The sequence below is a fragment of the Octodon degus genome, unplaced genomic scaffold, assembly GCF_000260255.1.
Source record: "Octodon degus isolate 3935 unplaced genomic scaffold, OctDeg1.0 scaffold00104, whole genome shotgun sequence".
In the NCBI taxonomy this organism is placed as follows: Eukaryota; Metazoa; Chordata; class Mammalia; order Rodentia; family Octodontidae; genus Octodon; species Octodon degus.
Window position 1 is genome coordinate 6,924,333 of NW_004524680.1, and position 19,648 is coordinate 6,943,980.

General features: G+C 39.8%; 1 protein-coding gene across 7 annotated transcripts in view; it reads left to right on the plus strand.

Moving 5' to 3' along the window:
• Nucleotides 1-19,648, plus strand: part of Ptk2 (protein tyrosine kinase 2) — a 365,697-nt gene that overhangs the window by 297,517 nt on the left and 48,532 nt on the right. For 5 of the 7 annotated variants that reach the window (XM_023723973.1, XM_023723974.1, XM_023723975.1 and 2 more), the window contains one exon: nucleotides 11,855-11,966. In XM_023723973.1, coding sequence (XP_023579741.1) covers nucleotides 11,855-11,966 — 112 coding nt within the window. Of the gene's footprint in view, nucleotides 1-11,054; nucleotides 11,259-11,854; nucleotides 11,967-19,648 lie in introns of those variants that run through there. The other 2 variants (XM_023723978.1, XM_023723979.1) reach the window with 2 other exon arrangements.

Sequence of the window (19,648 nt, forward strand, 5' to 3'; positions counted from 1 at the left end):
AGAAGAATATATGCAGTGTATCATTTGTTGAAACTGTACTTTCGATTTGATTTGAAACTGTCTCATTGCTATATGTTTATCAAAACTTTGAAAAGAAAAAAAAGTAAAAGAAGAAATAAAAATAGAAAGTTATAACAATTGAAAGGAAAGCATATTTTAGATTGTTCTCTATTACTGAAAGAACTATAGAAACTGCAGAACTCTTTAGAAAGAACTTCATGAATTGATAGCAAATCTTTGTCCTCTACAGGTAGCTTTACTAGTTAAACTGTTCTCAAATACATTGTTTTGTCAGGCATCCTGTCACAAGCTTATCACAGTCCTTGGAGATATAGGTGACATCTTCACTATCATTTCATAGATGAGGATACTGAAACTGCGTGGTGAGATTGTTGACCTAAACCACAGAGCTAGAGCTATTGTACCCCACCACCTTCATCTTAGGAACCTGTAAACCATTGAGAGTGCTGTCTTGGGATTTGGACTTAAGAGCAAGTTGTTAATGTTGTTAACAGAAAAAAGAAAGAATACACTATTATTCAGAGTTCCTGCTTCTTTACATTATTTGAAGAATATCAAAAGGTATCAATATTAGGGGGCTATGATTTCAGGGTGATACAGTTTCCAAGTGTTTGAAAGTATTTGCCCTTCTGAGAGTGTTGTGTGTTATGACTTTGACCCCAGTTAATCCCACAGATAGTGGGAAACAGGTGTGGAAGTTTTGAAAAGGCCAAGTCTACAGAGGTGACTTAGGCAGACTAGACTCAGGCTGTGTCTATGAGTTCTGTTCCATGGAGGGTCCCAGGACTTTCAGATTTTGGGGAGCTAGAGAGTATTGGGGTATGTGTGTATGTTTGCTTTGGGGGTTTTGATTGTTTTAACTTTATACTGTTGTGTTTTGCTGCCTAATTGTATTTTATAGTACTAGGCCTTGGAGAATCTGATAGACTAAAGCTTAACACAGTGACTGCAGGTACAGGTTTCTTACATTTTTATTCTTGCTGCATCTTGATATTATACCCAAGTGAGGTTACAAGGTGTCTCAGAAAATTATCAGTTGACTTGTGAGCCTGTCTTTCAGGGTAGCAGCAAAATCTGTGTAAATTTTACAAAGAGAAACTTGCTGTGTGATCTTGGACAGGTTACTTATTTTCCTATAAAAATAAGATTCACAATAATGCCCAAATGCCTTTAGTAACCAGGCATAGTGACACACACCTATAATCCCAGCACTCAGGAGGTTGAGACAGGAGGATCACAGTGTGTTCAAGATCAGTCTGAGGGCTACAAAAGTGAGCACAAGGCCAGCCCAACCTGCATAGTGAGACCTTGTCTCAAAAAAAGCCCTTAGTTACACATGGTTTATAACAGGCACATAGACTTTTGGGACAGGAAAGCGGGACAGGGTCTACCATGTAGAGTTGGCCTTGTCTCACTAGCCTTGAATTCACCGTGTAGCTCAGGCAGGCCTCAAACTCGTGATGATCCTCTGGCCTTTTTCTTCCATGTGCTGGGATTGATTACATGTGTGTACTGGCATGCCTGTATATACTTTTATCCAACCTAATCATAGCTACTAGTAACAATAAAGCTTTTTCTGAAGATCCACAGTTGTTGGTTACTTTTAGAATAGTTGGTTATTTGAATTTAATTGTAAGGTAAATGTCCTTGTGTGTATAGCATGACTGTAAGATCATTTGCTTTGGAATGTAACAGACCTAAATTCAAGTCCTTGTCCCACCACTAAATGCCCCTAGGGAACACCTGTAAGTCTTCCTGTTCTCTTTTCCAAGATGAGGATACCCCAGCAGCTACTTCCTAAGAACTGATGGAGAACCCTTCAGAAACCAAGTGCCCAAACTGCAATCCTGATCCCACTTACTTATTACAGAGTGTCAACACTGCAATTAAACCTGAATGTTCAGGGGCTGGTGCAGTGCTGGGATGACTTGGCTCATGTGCCAACAGAGGCCTCTACAACTGCTGTTCTAAGACGTTGTGTGGTTTAAGTGAAGAACGTATATATAGCCTCCCGTAGTACATAGGAGGTGTTTTAAAAGTGATAGCTATTCTTACTATCCAGATGTCCAAATACTAATCTTTTTGACCCCTTGTGCAAGTCTGACACTTTATAGAATGCTTTATGAAGATACTGACTTTAAAATAAATCTGTAGATACCTTTCTTAAGTTTTCAAGACTCTTTTATTTGTCCTATAACACAAAGTCCAAATTAGAAGCTATAGGTTTGATTAATGATATGTAGTTGCTTTTCCTTTTTCTCTTTGTATTTCTTTAAGTAGTTTTGTATTTGCTCCCAAAATTTCTTTCAAAAGTAGTGAGTAAATTCCTCCTCACACTGGTATTTTCCTTCTCCTTGTTACCCTCTTGGGCTAACTAAACTCTATCTAAAGGAGGAATCTGGTTGCCAATTTCCCTGTTTACTTCTTTAAAATGCTAGCAACATCCTTATCCATCCCTATATAAAGAATAAACAGTGAATCTACATTAAATGGAAATTTCTTATAAAATCTAAATTGTTTCCACTACAAAAAAAAAAAAAGGCCGGTGAGATAGCTCAGTGGTCTGAAGTGCCTGCTTAGGCAAACTTAGGCAAGTGCACAAAGACCCCAGTTTGATCCCCGGCACCACGTGCCATGCCAGCCACACCCCTACTAGGATGAGCTGAGCTGGCCACAAAAATAAATAAGTTGTTTCCACTAAAAATCATGTCTTAACTTTTTATTTATACTTTCCTAGGTTTTCATACAACTATGTAGTCAGAGCTTTATATATATATATCCTTTTTGTAGTTTCTTCCAGTTTATTTTTATGTGCAGTAAGCAAGTGATATTTTGGCTTACATTTCATAGAAATTACTCAGTTGTATTTCCATGGCCTTGCAGATCATCGTCAGAAGCATCATTTGAACTGCATAGCTCTTAGTTTACATCTCAGCTATAATCCATATAGTTACTCTACCCTTTAAACCTCATTCTCCAAACCCACAAATCATCAAACTTGCCATAGTTTCTTCCCATCAGTTCTGTTTATCACTGTTTCCCTTTACCCTAGGATATTTCTTTAGTTTTTCCTACTCCCTATACACTAAATTTTGCCACCACAGTCAATAACCCTGGAAACATTAAGAAAAAACAGAGTGCACACAAATGTCCCTATCTCCTCTGGAAAGTTAAGCATGTGTGGCTCTGGTGAGTGCCTCCCCTGCTTCAGTATATAGAAGGACAAGCGAGATTGTATGGAGAGGTGGAGCAACCTGGCATAGTGACCACATTCACTGAACCCAAAGCCCAGGCAGGGGAGAGAAGTAAAGTCTTCCGTGTTCAGTGTGTGAGTTCTTGACAGAGAGTTTTCGGAAATTTGAAGCTAACAGGTTATTTTCTACCACCCCACCCCACCCCTCTGTTCCCTCAGATACACATTTTAGCAATGCCTTTTTTGTTTTATTTTTAGTGCTCACACGAGATTACAGCGTATGTTTTTAACCTTTTGTTGTCTACTTATAGTTTTTAGTTGTACTTTATGAAGATGTAGAATTTATGTTTACCACCACCTCATTCTTTTATACTGTTTGTTGTCATATATATGTACATATGTATGTATATATGTGTTTGTGCGTGTGTATGACATTTATGTGTGTTGGCCCCACAGAATGATAGACTTCGTTAGCATTTCTTGGAGTGTAGATCTGTTGGTGATAAATTCCATTAGTTTTATTTTAGCTCAAAATAAGTTGAGCTCAATTTCACTGCATATACAATTCCAGGTTGTCAGGGTTGTTGTTTTCCTTTTAGCACTTTTAACATGTTCCTGCCAGCTTGAAACACCAATGATACATGCATGACTGTCACACTGGGCAGCTTGTACCACAGGTATTAACAAATGGATCTAACCACTTTACCAGTCTTTTTACTAATAAGATTATTTTTTTTAAACTGCCCAGTGGGACAGTTGTGCATGTATTGCTGATAGTTCAGTGAGACATGAATTATAGCCCATCATGAGTGTAAAAGATGTCCTCCCACTGTCTTGTACTCAGTTGTTTCTAAGGAGAATTTACTGGCCATTCAGATGATTATTCCTCTGTGTAATATATTATTTTTCCCCTGGCAGCTTCTGTTTTCTCAATCTTTAGTTTTCAGCAGTTTAGGATGTGTTGGATGTAGTTTCCCCTGTATGAATCATGCTTGGAGTTTCCTCAGCCTCTTGAATCTGTATAATATCGTTTCACAAATTTGGGGAAACTTACCTTTTTTTCTTTAAAAAAAAAAAAAACAAAAACAAAAAACAAGTTCAAACTATTTTGCCCAGGCTTGAACTTTGAAGTCTCCTGCTTTAGCTTCTAAGTAGCTGAGATTATAGGTGTAGCGCACCATCCCACGTCTTCCATTATTTCTTCAGATAATGTTTTCTGTTTCAGTTCCATGTCTACTCCCTTAGAGATTCCAGTTGCATGTATATTTAAACCTTTCAATAGTGTCCTTCAAGTCTAATGCTAGCAGCTTTGTTGCTGTTATTGTCTTCCCTGTCTTCCTCCTTCACTAACCTTTTTTCTCTTTCACATGGGGTAATTTTTATTGATTGATCTTCAAATTCCCTAACTCTTACATCTTTCTCTACCCTACCACTCATCTTACCCTTTAGAGATTTTTATTTCACATATTCTTCAGTTATAGAATTATTTGGCCTTTTTATGTTCTATTTCTCCGTTGACATTTCCTATTCATCATAAGAATTTTTTTTCAGTACTGGGGATTGAATGAATAAGCATCATTACCAGTCCCTCAGTCTGGCTGACCTACCTTAGTTCCTTCCTTCCTTTAATTAAAATTTTGCTACAGTGTTTCACAAAGTCACCCAGGCTGGCTCAAATTTGTAATCCTCCTACCTCAGCCTCACAGAATGTTGGGGTTATAGGTATAGGCCACTACTCTCATCTTAAATTTTATTTTATTTACTTGACTATAGTGTTTCCTTTAAATCTTGCTTACTGTATCTAACAGTAAGTTAGATCTGGCAACAGTAAGTTAGAGTCAGTCCTGTTTTATTCAATCTCCTTTAAGTTTTTTTGGAGAGCAGGTCACATTTTCATTTGTATATCAACTAAGTTTAAGTTATGTCAAGAATATTGTGACTAATAGGTTGCATAAATGCTACATTCAGATGGTTGTGGCTTGAGCAAGCAGTTAACTTTGCTAATCCTACACTGGAAATTCTTCCTGTTGTAGGCAGCAGATCAGAACTATATTCAGTCCTTTCAGCCTTAGCTAGGTTGCTTGGTGTTGTGGTTCCAGGATCACCCAGGTATTTGGACACAGTTATATTCAAAAACTGAGACATTCCCTTCCTGGCTTTCTTTTTCTAGAATTTCCTCTTCATTTTCTACCAGTTCTGGTTGCTACAAACTCAGTCTTCAAGTTAGTAAGACTGGGCCCAGGAGACAGCTCACCAGCATAATTGCCTGCTTGGCAAGCGCAAGGTCCTGAGTTTGATCCCTTGTACCAAAAAAAAATTAAGACTGAGGCATGCTTTCTAGCTAATGGCCACTAAAAAATAGGTGCTACTCATTGCCAAATTTTCTCCTGATGTCAGGTCCCTCCCAGGTCTGGCTGCTGTTGATTCTTCTAAGTTGTCACGCAATCATTTCTTACATTCGGTGTTTATAGTCAGTCAGCCAGAGTTTTAGTTTAAGAATAGGTATCACACATGCAAGAAATAGAAAAAAGTCACCATTTAAAGTAACATTTTAAAGGGCCGGCCTGATAGCTTAGTGGACCAAAGCACCTGCTTAGGCAGAGCGCAGCAACCAGGGCTCAATCCCCAGCTTGCTGTCCCAGCCCCACCTGCAGGGCACACTGAAATGGCGATTGAGACGAAATGGTGGCACACACCTGTAATCCCAGTGCTTAGGAATCTCAAAATGAATCACTACAAGTCCAGTCTATATAGTGAGACCTTGTAAATCCTGTCCTAAACACAGAAAAAAAGTAAGATTTTAATAGAAATTGCTTTTTTTAAAAAAAAAAAATAATAATTTTGCAATGGTATCCAAACAGCAGCACTTATTTCCAGCAGGCCAAGATACAGCATAAATAAAGACAAAAATGTGATTACCATGTATTGCTGGAGGTTGGTGTCCAATGCACTACACCTTTTGGTAGGATAAGCAGGGGATACAGCTGTACCATGCTGACTGGTAGTTAGCCTTCCAGTTCACCTCACCCCCTCTGTACCTTCCCCAGCCCTTCTTAAGCCTGGAAACCTGTTTTCTGCAGACACCAGGGGTTTGTTAATAAAGTCAGTTCTATTCTTTTGCAGTGAGGCAATATTGAGTAATATAAGAGATCTTGTTTCAAAGCTAGTATCCCCATGAACTTGCCAGAACGAGCCTGTTTCCTCTTTTCCCTCAGATTCATAGCTGTTCTTTCTCTGGGTATTTTCCAGGTTAGCCTGAGTCACTACAAACCCAGACTTATTACACATCCAAAGAAAATTCTATGAAGTCATTCCTTTTAAAGATCACATTATAGTCCCTTTAAAAGAGATTTCCTCCCAATATTAAATAAACCAAAAAGTGTATTGTATATTTTTAAAGTTTTATAATGCCAAGGAGAAGAGTTCATATCATATTCTTGACAGATGCTCCGGAAATGAAATAAACACCTTTATTTCTTAGTGGCTACCAGGCATGTAAAAGTATAAAACCAGCCATTTACTGCAAAGTGTTTTCAGTTTGGTTTTTTTGTTTTGTCTTGGTTTTTTTCAGTTTTCCCCATATATTTCATTTTTCCACTTTTAACAAGTAGGAAGGAAGATGGTTTTACTTGTGAATGAGGGCTAGATCGGCAGGGAAGAACCCTGTGGCTGCGCAGCACAACAGATGCAACCTCCCTCTGCTGCCCTTTCCTCTGGTACAGCACCAGTGACTGGAACATCAGCTGTTCAACCTCTGGCAGTGTTTTCTGTTCTAAAGCTTATCTTTGATTGAGGTTTTTATTTCTTAGCTCAAAATTGAAGACAAGGAATACCTTGCTCTCCATCAAAATGCCTTATAAGTGAAATCACCTTTCTTATTCTGGAAGGGAAGCTTAGACTTCTCTATGCTAGCCCATGGAGTTCTGAAACCAAGTTTCACAGTGAATGTTGCAGAGGAAAAGAAGAAAATCAGCACTTCTCACAAGTTTGTGTGTCCATTGTGAATTGGCTACTTTGATGGCTTTTTCTTTTAAACTAAGAGAAATAGAGAAAACATTAAATGAAGTTCTCCATTCTCTTCTTCAGGATTTCCCCTAAATTAGATAAGCAGACATAAATTATTATGTATGCTCTTGTTTGTTCAATAACATGTCTCAGCTTTTACTGTTACATCTATTTCCAAGTTTGAGATTTGGAAACCACAATTCTAGAAAAACACATGCAGGCTCATTGCCAGTTCACATGAGACATCTAAACACTTTCAAATGGAATGCACTGCTACTAAAAATACTGGGAGTTTGGGAAAGTATGCTTCAGTGTGACCTCTGACACTACACATTCTACTTTGTTACCCTGGCTCTTAAGCAGCTCAGGGAGAAGGACTCAGCCAGTGTCTCCTTGTACCCTCTTACTCCATCTATGGACTAGCCTTCCATTGTTAAAACAGATTATATTATGAGTTATTTATATTTTTGGCTACTCTGAACAAATTTTGGTTTCTCAGAAACATTTTGACATGCTATTTTTGGTATGAGAATGAAGTATTGAGATTGCAGAAACTCACTTCCCAGTTGTCCTCACTGTCTTTGAGACACAAGACTGGCAAGTTCAATTAAAGAAATATTGAAGTGTCTCTACTACACAGATGCTATTTAGTGACAAAAGGAATTGATTTGTATCTGACAACCATACAAAACTTGGAGTCCATGGGCCGGCCAGATAGCTCAGCAGTTAAAGCGCCTGCTTAGGCAGGCACAGGGAACAGGGTTCAATCCCCAGTATGCTGTGCTGGCCCTGCCCCCAGGGCACACTGACACAGCAACTGAGACTGGGCAGGCCTGTAATCCCTGCATTTGGGAGGCTGAAAACAGGAAGATTACTACAAGTACAATCTGTGTGATGAGACCCTGTAGACGCTGTGGTAAATACATTAAAAAAAAAAAAAAATCTTGCAGTCCAAATCCCACAACATGGCATTACGTGATTAAAGGCTAAAAGGAAGATTCAGAAACTCAAGAAAAGGGGAAGGTGACCATAGGCAGAAGAGTCTAGGCAGGTGAGGCCTAAAAGGGTCTCCTGTGGCAAAGGACTGTGAAGGATATTTTTGTTGGCTTTTGGAGAACAGTAGCCTTATGATCAGGGTGATTCATTTCACAAAATAACTCGTGGAATATAAAATGGCCTAATGGAACCTATTTGCCACTGAGTTTCCACTACCTAAAAGTGATGTTCCACTTAGTGTCTCATAGTGCCTACACAGTATTTTTATTATCTGAAGAATGGGAACAAAGGACATTTTTAAAGTATATTTTTCCCCTTGATTTTTATAGACTTTTCAGTTCAAATCATAAAACGTTGAGATTTGGAGTCTGTTTGCTTTAGAGCAGAGTCCTAAGAACCTCCTAATTGGGGATATAGACCTCTCTGGGGCCAATAGGACTTCTCTATGATCTACAGTGTACTCCAGTCCCAGTGACCATCTCAAAGAAAGTAGTCTGAGTGCCCAGTCGTGAATGCTGATTGCTCGTGGGTGTGCTCTTCCCTACTGGTCAGCGAACCCTCTGTACCCTAGAGCTTCATTCACCCTTTCTTTTGTCATTTACTAATGTGTGTGATAAGTCCTGTGAAAATGGGCCTTGTATTATAGAAGTCAGTCGGGCAAATGGAGTTCATAGTGCTTTTTGACAGAAATTACACTGTGGTAAGCACTAGTTCCTTGAGATTGAAGAAGAGAGCAGTGGTAACTTAGCCTGAAGAGAGTTGGCAGCTTCATAGGAGGACTTTATGGAGGAAATACTATTGGACATTCAAATGTAAGTAGTGGCAATATGGGTAGGACCTAGAAAGGTTTTCAAAGCAAAGGAGTTTATGCAAGAGGCAGTAGAGAGCTTGGTGCATCCAGGAACTTCATAGATGCAGAACAGCACAGCAAATGAAGAAAGAACTCTTGTTTCATTCTTTGAAGCCATGATAGTCATGTCAGCTTTAAAGAACAGCTGTTTCTGCCCTCTTATAATAGCCTTCGAGGTCTGGTCTGCCTGGGTTCTATGATTTAGGAATTTAACGTGCCCCTTCCAGATTTCTCCTGAAGAAACATTAGGACCAATGCAGCTGTTCCTAATAGTGGTTGTGTGTTTGTATTTGTCAAGTTCAGAGGCATTGTATATCTGTGACTGTTCTAATAGGCAGTTGTAAGTTGTTTCACAAACATGTCAGTAGGAAATTAGATGGATTTGCAAAAAGGCATGCTTTATTCTGTGTACCTCAAATTCTAATTAAATTTTAATCCATTTGAATGCATTCATAGAAATGGTAGCTATCAGCTATGAAAGACATTGTTTGATAAGTTCCTGGATGCACCATTTTTAAGAATCTCCTTGTTTTCAGAGCTCATTATGCATTGTCTAAATTTCATGTTAATCTTTTTAACAATCCTTCAAGGTCAGTAGTTAGAAGGCAGTCAACCATTCACTATAGATAGTTAGGGAAGCATTCAGCCTTTATATAGTTGGCGAAGTAGATAACTCGTGTTGTGGGTAAAACATGGAGGAATTGACTTCTCTGGGCATAGCCTGTCTGTGGCAGAACTTGAACCTGACCTTGTTCTGACTCAGACCCCAGCTTTCTTCACTATGTCTTGCTATTTTTCTCTTTATCACTGATGAGGTCTAACTCTTCGCAGCTCAGTCACATGTTTAATGGGTCATAGTAATGCATGTGCTTTACCCACATTCCACAGTACTTTTTCACTCAGCAAATACTTAAGTGTGTATTTATTTCCGTGAAAATAAATCAGTGCTTCAGTCATGTGCTACTTATGCCCTCCAATTGTTTTCTTGTTATAACCAATTGGAAATCTTCCTTAGCATACCCCAGTGCCTAGGACAGCACTGGGGCCAGTCCCCAGAGCCCTTTTCTCCCTCCTCCATGCTGTTAGTTGTACTATGTTTCAGGGTTGGTTTGTTTTTTAACTTCTTTTGGCCTTAATCAGAGCACCTTAAAAACTGCATTCTGTACTGAACAGAAAGTTGTCAAGTGTTTGCTGAGTGAGCATCCCAGAGCACATGTGCCCTTAGAAATAGTTTATAGGTAATTGTCAATATAGCACATGCTCCTTTAATCCTCACCCAGCTCAGGGTGAGTGCTTTTCTGATTGGAGAGTATGATAGAGGAGGCCGCTCAGTGCCCTGTGCTCCTTCCCCAGACGTCCCCTGGCCTCTGCCTATACAGGCTTACCTCAGCAGGCTCACTGTGCCTGATACACAGGCCAGGTGCCCAGCAGTTGTGGTGCTGAACATGTGTCCTCCCTGTCTTGTGAGGCTGCACCAAGAAGTCCTTATGTATTGTTATAGTTGCTTGACAGTTCTTTGCTCAGCCACAGTCATCTAACTGGAGTGAAAGGGAAACCAGTCTTTGAGGAAGGGTTGGGCTCTTAAGACCAAAAACTTTTCTTTAAAATGATAGCATCATTATTTCTTTGAGACCATTCCTTTCCTTTGGGGGAAAAAATTGCCCTTCACATCTGTAGCAAACCATCTGATGCTTTGCTGACTCAGAGCAGTTATGAAATGAATTTGTCTTTTCCTGCTTTGGAAGGTGACTGTGAGAGCTATCAAGCTGTAGCCTCCAGCCCAGCAGGAATGTCTTTTTAAACAGTCAAGCAAATTCCTAGATTAGAAAGAGTCTATGTGGCTGATGTCACTCTTTCCTGAGTAATTCTGGGTGGTTATTTACTGCATTCTGTCTGCCAGGGGGCCAGGAACTTGAATGAGATTCATTATTAGAACTCTGAGTTGCAGGCATGTAATCAAGAGCTGATTGCTGCGCTTAGGATGAAAATTTCAAAGATCTGTTGCCCACTGAGCCTTAGGGAATCTGTGAGGAATAGGACATAGTTCTGAGTCTTGTCTGGCTGCACTCAAGGGAGTTTGTATGATGGCAAGCAGCCAGGAGTAAGACGCTGTCCCGCAGTTGCTGTGGAGGCATTGGTGGCGGCCACAGCAATGTGTGGGACTTTCCATAGCTTCTGAGCAGCCCGGCAGTGGTAAGTGTGATGCTTCCCACTTGGAACAAACAGTATTTTCAGAACCACTTTTAATGTTGTTGCATTCTTCCTTGTTTTCCTGGTGGGTGAAATACTGGTTAAGCTGAAAGTTAGATTGGAAGATTGAGCTGGGCAAGTTAGGAAAATTATATGCCAGGTTGCTAGTTGGTCACATAATGTGCTGGGGAATTCACAGTTGTAAGAGCCTGTGTTAGTGCAATCTGCCTCAGACATGTAGACGCTTGATGAAGGGCTGTTAGAGATTTCTCAGGGTCCTTCTATTCTGCTTAAAATAAACGGTAGCATACAAATGTTTTATCTGTCCGTCCTTCATTTTCAGCAGCCTCTCTTTTTCTTCCCAACTGTATTTTTCTTACCTGTAATAGCACTTTAAAATGACTTGTCTGCTGCACCAAAGCTGTTGTAGAGTCATATGTAGAGTTAGAAGCATAATCCTCCTTCCCCTGTATATAAATCTTGCCTTTTGGGCATTTTCTCCTGGAAGCCAGCTGGTACTGCTTGGATGACTTAAGTGGGCTCTTGTGTGTGCTGCTCTGGCTGTCAGCCCTCATTAACACAATGTGTTGTCTCTCTAGCACAATCCTGGAGGAAGAGAAAGCCCAGCAAGAAGAACGGATGAGGATGGAATCGAGAAGACAGGCCACAGTTTCCTGGGATTCTGGAGGATCTGATGAAGCACCGCCCAAGGTAGCTGAGGTCCCCACCCCAACTGTGGGATTTCTCTGTGATGTAGGCAGCTATTTCCTGTGATCTGGTTACTCTAAGATTAGAGAAATCTGACCTGTTCTTGCTTGCTTCTCCTCTCCAGATTGTCATCCTATGCGTCAATTTCCCTAATCTGCATTTTAAATAGAGGCTGTTGAAAACTCGAGCAAATATTATTGTAAAATGATCTTCTTCCTGTTCCTCTTTACCTTCCCTCAGTATCATTGGACATCTGGCTGTGAAGAGGATTTTTTTTTTGTTAGTATCAGAGATCTCACTAACGATTAGTCAGGATTAAAACATGAAACTAGGCCTTTGGTGCTTTGCTTTTTGCTTCAAAAATGAGTCTCTTTTCACCTGACAAGAGTATTCCTTTTGTTGTTGTTCAGATTGTACATTTTCTGTCTTCTTGGCAGAACTTCTGGTAGCTTTTGTATGAGAAGCATGTTACATGCTTTTGTTTCCTTGGTGAGACTAGCCAGTGTCATGCTCAAACCTTGTTGTCACCCACCTTCAAGGCTTCCTCATGTCTCCTCCCACTGAGGAAGGTGGCTACACCCCTTACAGGGCCTGTGTTGAGCTGGGCTGGAAGGTTTTGGATAGTTACCCTAACCTAAATGTTTTCCTTAGACTAAAAAGGCTTTATATACTTATTACTTTTAATAAGATAGCATTTTCATACACATTCATGAATGATCCAATGTCCTTTTTCTGGAAAGTCAAGGAATAATAAGCTTTTTTTTTTATTTTATAACTATTTGATATTTAGCTGAAAACAACTTTTTGAAAAATATTCAGCAATCTCTTAACACAAAGAACTGTTTGAATATTGGAACAGTTGGTTGTTTTGTTTTTTGCTATGATGCCTGAAAACTTATTTTCTTGGTCTGCTGTGTAAAAGTAACCTATCTATCGCACACTAGAAATGAATGTAAACCTATTTATCACACAGTTCTATTACATATTGGTAGAGCTAAAGGTACATCAGTCAAGCCACTCTGCAGATAAGGAAAATCACATCACTGGTGGAGAGGTATTGCTTTGAGCAAGGCAGTGAGAAAACTAGAATATTACCATTTTAGTGAAAATAGAAGATGCATAGTTAACCACAGAAAAGTGTGAACATCCTACATCTAAGGCCCTGCATGTTCTTTGTTTTTGAGGCAGGATCTTGCTATGTAGTATAGGCTGATATTGAACTCAGCATTCAATCCTGGCTAGTCTCAACTCATAGCCTTCCTTCTGCCTCAACTTCCCAAGTTCTGGGATACGGGCATGAGCCATCATGCCTGGCTTGGCTTTCCAGCTTCTGTTTACCACTTGTTCTATGTTTTAATTCCATAAAAGCTGTAAAATAGTCCTGTGCTGGGACACAGGAGTCTTGTCCACAGTGTCTTGGGCCTTGAAGTCAAACCACTTTGTCCATCTCAGATTCTGGTATAGTCTGATGACTAAATAATTTACCTTCTTATCTCAAACCTTATATTTTTTTCTTTGTATCTGTTTGGAATGTTTAAAGTAATTTATTTTGAATAACAGTTCACTTAGTACACAGAAGCCTAATAAACACAGTATTAAACATTTAGTGATACGCACCAGATAATGAACACTCTCTTGGAATTAAAGAGCCTTTTTCAGCTAAATATCTGTCACACACACACATACCTATCTCCCTCTATCCCCCTCTGCCTCCCAACTCCCATGCTCCGCCCCCCTTTGGTGCTAAAATAGCACCTAGAACCTCACACATATTAGAGTACACAGTACTCTACAATTGAGCTACATCCCCAACACCTACCATTTTTCCATATGCCAGTCTATTGGGCTTTTAATGAGTTTAGTTTGACTAATTTTTAAAATTAGTTCATGGCATAGGGTGGTTCAGTGTTTCAGTACTACTGGGGATAGAATCCCTGGATACTTTTTATTTTTGAGAGAAGGTCTTATTAAGTTACCCAGGTGTGACTCCCACCTTGGGATTCTCCTTCTTCAGCCTCCCTAAGTGGTTGTGTTACAAGTGTGTACCTCCATGCCCAGGTTTAGTTCAGCTTAAGTTTTTTCATGTACTTTTATTTTTTTATTCTAAATGTTAGCAACCAATTACTCTTTTTTTTGTTTGTTTGGTTTTTTTGGCTGAACCAGGGATTGAACTCAGGCCCCTGGCAAGTACTTATTCCACTGAGCACTGAGCCATCTCCCTGGCCCATAATTACTCTTTTTTAGAAGTCTTTTTTCTTTTAAAAAAATTAGTAAATGTTTGCAGAATATAATGGCTGCATTCCTCATATGAATTGGTGTGTATAGTGGATGATACATCTTAATTTTTTTTCATCCCCTTTCCTTCTCATCACTTGATCCCATTGACATTTGAAAAAGATCTCTCTCCCTACTTCCTGTTATATTTTACTTTGCTCTTTACAGTTTGGGCTTCTCATATAAGAAAAATAGTGTGATGTCCTTTATGGCAGAGTAGTACTCCATTATGTATAAATAACATGGTTTTTTAATCCATTCATCTGCTTAAATTTTTAGGGGAGGTTTATTTTTTGTTTTTGGTGCCGAGGACTGAACCCAGGACTTCCAGCTTGTTAGGCAAGCATTCTACCGCTGAGCCAAATCCCCAGCCCCTGCTTAAATTTTTAGATACTTTCATACTCTTTTTTGGTCTCTTCAAGTGTTTTGAAAATGCCAATTTTGTTTTCTTTTCAGCTGTTTTGAAAATGCCTTTGAAACTTGTTTATAATCAGAGTTTGTTCTGCCCTGTACCAGGCTTATTTGTCTGAAGCAGAGGCCAGCCACAAAGGTTGTTACTGCTTGATCCTGGTGCCAGACATTCTATTGGGACGCAGCCACAGAGACAGTGACACACAAAACTTAACACACTTGATGGTTGACCCTTGCAGAAAAGGTTAGCCTTAAGATTAAAAGTTCTAATGGCTAAAATCATCTCAATTAGTATAGATATTCATATGCTTAAGATTATAAGCAAGTATGTCTCTTGTTTCCTTCTAATACAAAGAACCTAGGAAAGTGCAGTTTTCACCTCTCAGTGTTCATTGCAGCATCAGATTCTAGGGCAGGGATATAGCTTAGTTGCACAAGCACCTGGCTGACAAGTGTGAGGTCATGAGAATTACAGTAATTCCCAAGCGCTGGAATTAACAGGCACACACCACCATGCCCAGTCTCAACTGCTGTCTCAGCCCACCCAGGGTGCAGGGCCGGAAAGGCATGCCTGGATCGAACCCCATCCCTGGTCCCTGTGTCTGCCTAAGCAGGCACTTTAATCTGCTCAGCTATCTGGCCAGCCCCATAATTCTGCCTGTGTGGTCCTAGAATAGATAAACTCCACTTTAATTTCTTAAATTCAAGTAGTATGTTAAGCTTATGTAGATAAATTCTGTGTACCACTAAAAAATAAGTAAAAATAAATGATTGGGCTGAGGGTTATAGCTCAGTGGTAGAACACTTGCATAGGCCCTGGGTTTCATCCTCAGCACCACAAAAAAGAAAAAAAGAGCAAACAGAAAAGATACTGTTTACTACAGCTTTATTAGTTTTTGGTTTTTGAGACAAGGTCTCACTATATAGCTCTAAAATTTGAATTGATTATGTAGCCCAGGCTAGTCTTCAATTCACAGTCCTCCTGTGTTTCTGCTTCCCAAGTGTTGGGGTTACAGGCATTTGTTACCATGCTTACCTAGGTCCTTCATTCTTTTTTTGTACTGGGATTCAAACTTAGGAGTTTTTGCTTGCCTGGCAGGTGCTTGTGCCAGTACCACTGAGTTATATCCCCAGCCCCCTTCATTACTTTTTTTTTTCCAGCACTAAGTATCAAACTTGGGACCTTACACTTGCCAGGGAGGCGCTTAAGCCACTGAACTATATTCCTGGCCCCCGTCATTACTTTTTAAAGGATAATATTGTCCTCTCTTCTAGTCAAGGTTCCAAATTTAAACTTTATTAATAACAAAACATTTTAACCAGAAAGCTGATGACTAAAGTGTTCATAACAGGCTTTGGATACAGTTCAATAGTAGAGCACGTACTTAGCGTGTAAAGTAGCTTGGGTTCTATCCCCAGAACTGAGAAAAAAAATTCACCCGCACATAATACCAGAGTATGTATGTGTATAGTTTAGCTGTGGTGAGCCCTGCTTGGGAAGTTCCTGCTTAATGTTCATTTTCATCTGTCCATGATTCCTGTCAGAGTAGTAGTAGAATGACTTCAGCATAAAAGTGTTTTTAGTGCAGCTTTCTCAGAGTGGTCCTTTGATTCCCTGGGATTACAAATACCATGTCATAGGTCCAGGAGATTTGAACTCTTCTTTTTATTTATTTATTTATTTATTTTTATTTATTTTAGGACAGATACTTTAATCCACTGAGCTGTTTGGCCACCCCTTGAACTCTTCCTAATTGTGTTTAGATGGATAATTTTTCCACTTTGATGATATTAGCACTGATAGAACCACTGCCATTTGCACAACTCAGAAAGCATCTCCTAGCTGCACTAGTTGGCACTGTTCTTTACCACTGTGCTCACACCACAACAACAGGGTGTCAGTTTATAAAGACAAAGCAGTGTGAGGACATAGAAAGTACATGCCCAGATCTGATGTTTTCTCAGAAAGCAAGCAAGCAAGCAAGCTGTCACTTCAAAAAAAAAATTGATCATATTTACTATCAATGATAAAATTTGGAGTTTCAAGAAAAACAATTAGAATTTTGAAAAAACTGCCATGACCTTCACAAAGCTTCCCAATTCTTAGACTCTTCTGATGAGCTCAAGATGACATTAACAATCACGATTTCTTAAAAGTACATACTATGTAGAACTGGAATTTGTCAACATTGAGAAAGTCTGGTTACTCAGTACTTTTCCAAATATGTAACCAGAATGTAACCAAATCACATATGGGAAAAGGGGCCAAAGTACAAGCTCTATCTTGGGTTTTATAGTTGAATACCTGGGTATGGCTCATTTTTCCTAATAGTAGTTGTTCTGTAAGGTCGGGGTCTAGTACATTATTGTGTTACTATAAAGCAGAACTGGTTCCAGTTTCAGAAAATAATGGTTTTTGTTGTTTCCACCGTTTCCTATAAATAAAGTGAGAGGAATGTGGTGAATCTTGGAACAACAGAATTGTACTCTCTGCTAGAAGCTACTTGCGTGGCCTCCCCGCTAAGCCATCAGGGGCCTCTCACAAGAGGTTTGTTCATCCCTGAGAGATCAGTACCTCCCAGATGAGGACCTCTTTTTTAGGTGGTCAGTTTCCTCCCCTTTCTCCCTTCTTGTTTTGGAGGATTCAGCAAAAATCCCTTTGGTTCCTTGTTTTTCTGCGTGAAAACTCAAGTTTCTCTTGGAAAATGAGGTGCAGTGACTGCTAATATAGCGCTCAGTAATAGTGATGTTTCAGGAGTGTCCCCATGACAGTCGTAGAAGATGGCCTTTGTTACTCTGCCCATTTCATGGTGGACGTAGTCAGGAAGGACCAAGAGTCTGGCCAGGCCAGCCTCTGACCACATACCCAGCTCTTCTGTGGCAAGAACAGAAGCAGAGTTGTGCCAGCGAAGTGTTTGTAGTCTCAAGCTTAGACTATGGTATGTTTTTTGTGTATTGCTCCATCTCTACTGTGAAATGTATTTCAACTTTTTATCTGGTTGTTGTTGTTGGTGGTGGTGGTGGTCTTTTGTTTATTTTTGTTTTGTTCTCACAGTACTACTAGGAATTGAACCCAGGACCTTTGCAGTAGGCTGTATATCCATCCCTTTTGTATATATTCTCTTTTGAGAAAGGTTCTTAGTCACCAAATTGCCTGGGCTAGACTTGAACTTGGGATCCTCCTGCCTCAGCCTCTCAAAGGTGCTAGGAATACAAGCATGTGCCACTGTGTTCAGCTTTCTCTACCATGTCCACCTTTCCCTATTACTTATTTTAAACTGGAACCCTGTATTATCATTTGCCACCTACTTAAGTATTTAAGTCATTGTGAGATTTTTATAAAGCTCTAATTTTTTTTATGAGAAGTCAAAAGTGGACTTGTTAAAAAGCAGCATGATACTATAATGAATGTTAGTGTTCTATCAATACTGTCTGTGTTCTTATTTAAATTGCCTGACTTCTCTAAACCTATGTAAAATGGCAGTGATTATATAGTTTTTTAGCATTGTTGTCTGAATTATCAAACTGTACATAAAAGACCTTGTCCAGTGTGCATAGGGCACACTAAGTGACAACTGTTTGTGTTTTTGCCTCAGGTACTCCACTCCCAAAAGGCAAGCCAGACGATATAACCTCTGTCACATCACCTGTGTCTGGGCTCTGCATCCTTCTATTCTTGGACTCCAGGAACATGGAAATAGAAAGCCTGGGCCATGCAGTGTGTTTGATGCCTGTGGATTGACATACCCTCTAAATTAGCCATTGCCAGTGAAGCATCACTATAGACAGAGTCGCTCTTTTTAAACATCTTTTAAATTAGCACAATTTTTCAAATTAAGCTTTTAAAAATACAAATCTGAAGAAGTATAATACACACTTCAGAAATGCTCCCTTGGCTCACAATGGAGAGAAGCCCAAAATGCCCCTTAATACTCATTCCTGTTGTGGAGATCTTTGGGGAATTCATGCCCCTGTTCAGTTAAGTTGGATTGGGATGCATCTGGGGCAATGTGTAAATGTGACAAGGCTCAAGGATGTGGAGTAAGTCAGGACTTGCAGAGAGCTTGTCCTCATGATAGGCCGACAAGAATCAAGAATCTTCAGGAAAGACTGGAGGTGTCTGGCAGGTGTGGAAGGAGACCTTTCACTGTGGGTTTCATTGTTGCTGTGGGAGTTTTTTGATTTTTTGTTTTGTTTGTTATTTTTGCCGTGCTGGGGCTGGGACCTAGGGCCTTTTACATTCCAGGCAACCAGTCTACCACTGAGGATACCCCATCAGTTTTTATTATTATTTTGAGACAAGTGTTTCTAAGCTGCCCAGGCTGCCAGTGAACTTGGGAATGTCCTGCGTCAGCCTCCCATGAGATTGCAAGCATATGCCCTGTGCCTAGCTATTGTGGTCTTGATTCAACTGGAGAATAATGAAATGCTACTTCATTAAATCTCTTATGCTTTAAAAGACTTTATTGGTTCACCTTCTTTCATTTTCTGTTTCAAACTGTGTCATTCTTTTGCTCTTAGCTTTGAATTAATTTATCACAGACAAAATGAGAAATTAGAACTGAAGTGTCTTCAGAGCTCCTTTGGTTCACCCCCATTTGTCAGATAAGAAACAGCAGTTAGATGAATCTCATCCATGTAAAATATGACATAGCAAAGCAAATACCTAGCCCACTCCCTGGGCAGAGCATTCAGGCTGTAGCCTAGAAAGTTCCTCACCCCTGTTTAATAGCTTTGTGGAGATCCAATGTATATACCATATGGTTTGCCCACACAGGGTAGTACTCAGTGTTTTTTACTATATTCAGCATTATGCAGCAATCACCACAATGAATTGTAGAACATTCGTATCACCTTATTTTTTTTTAATTTTTTTTTTTTACGTTTATTGTGTGTGTGTGTGTGTGTGTGTGTGTGTGTGGCCAGCTCAGCCCACCAGGGGGCGGGGCTGGCTGGCATGTGGTGCTGGGGGATTGAACCGTGGTCCCTGTGCTTTGCTA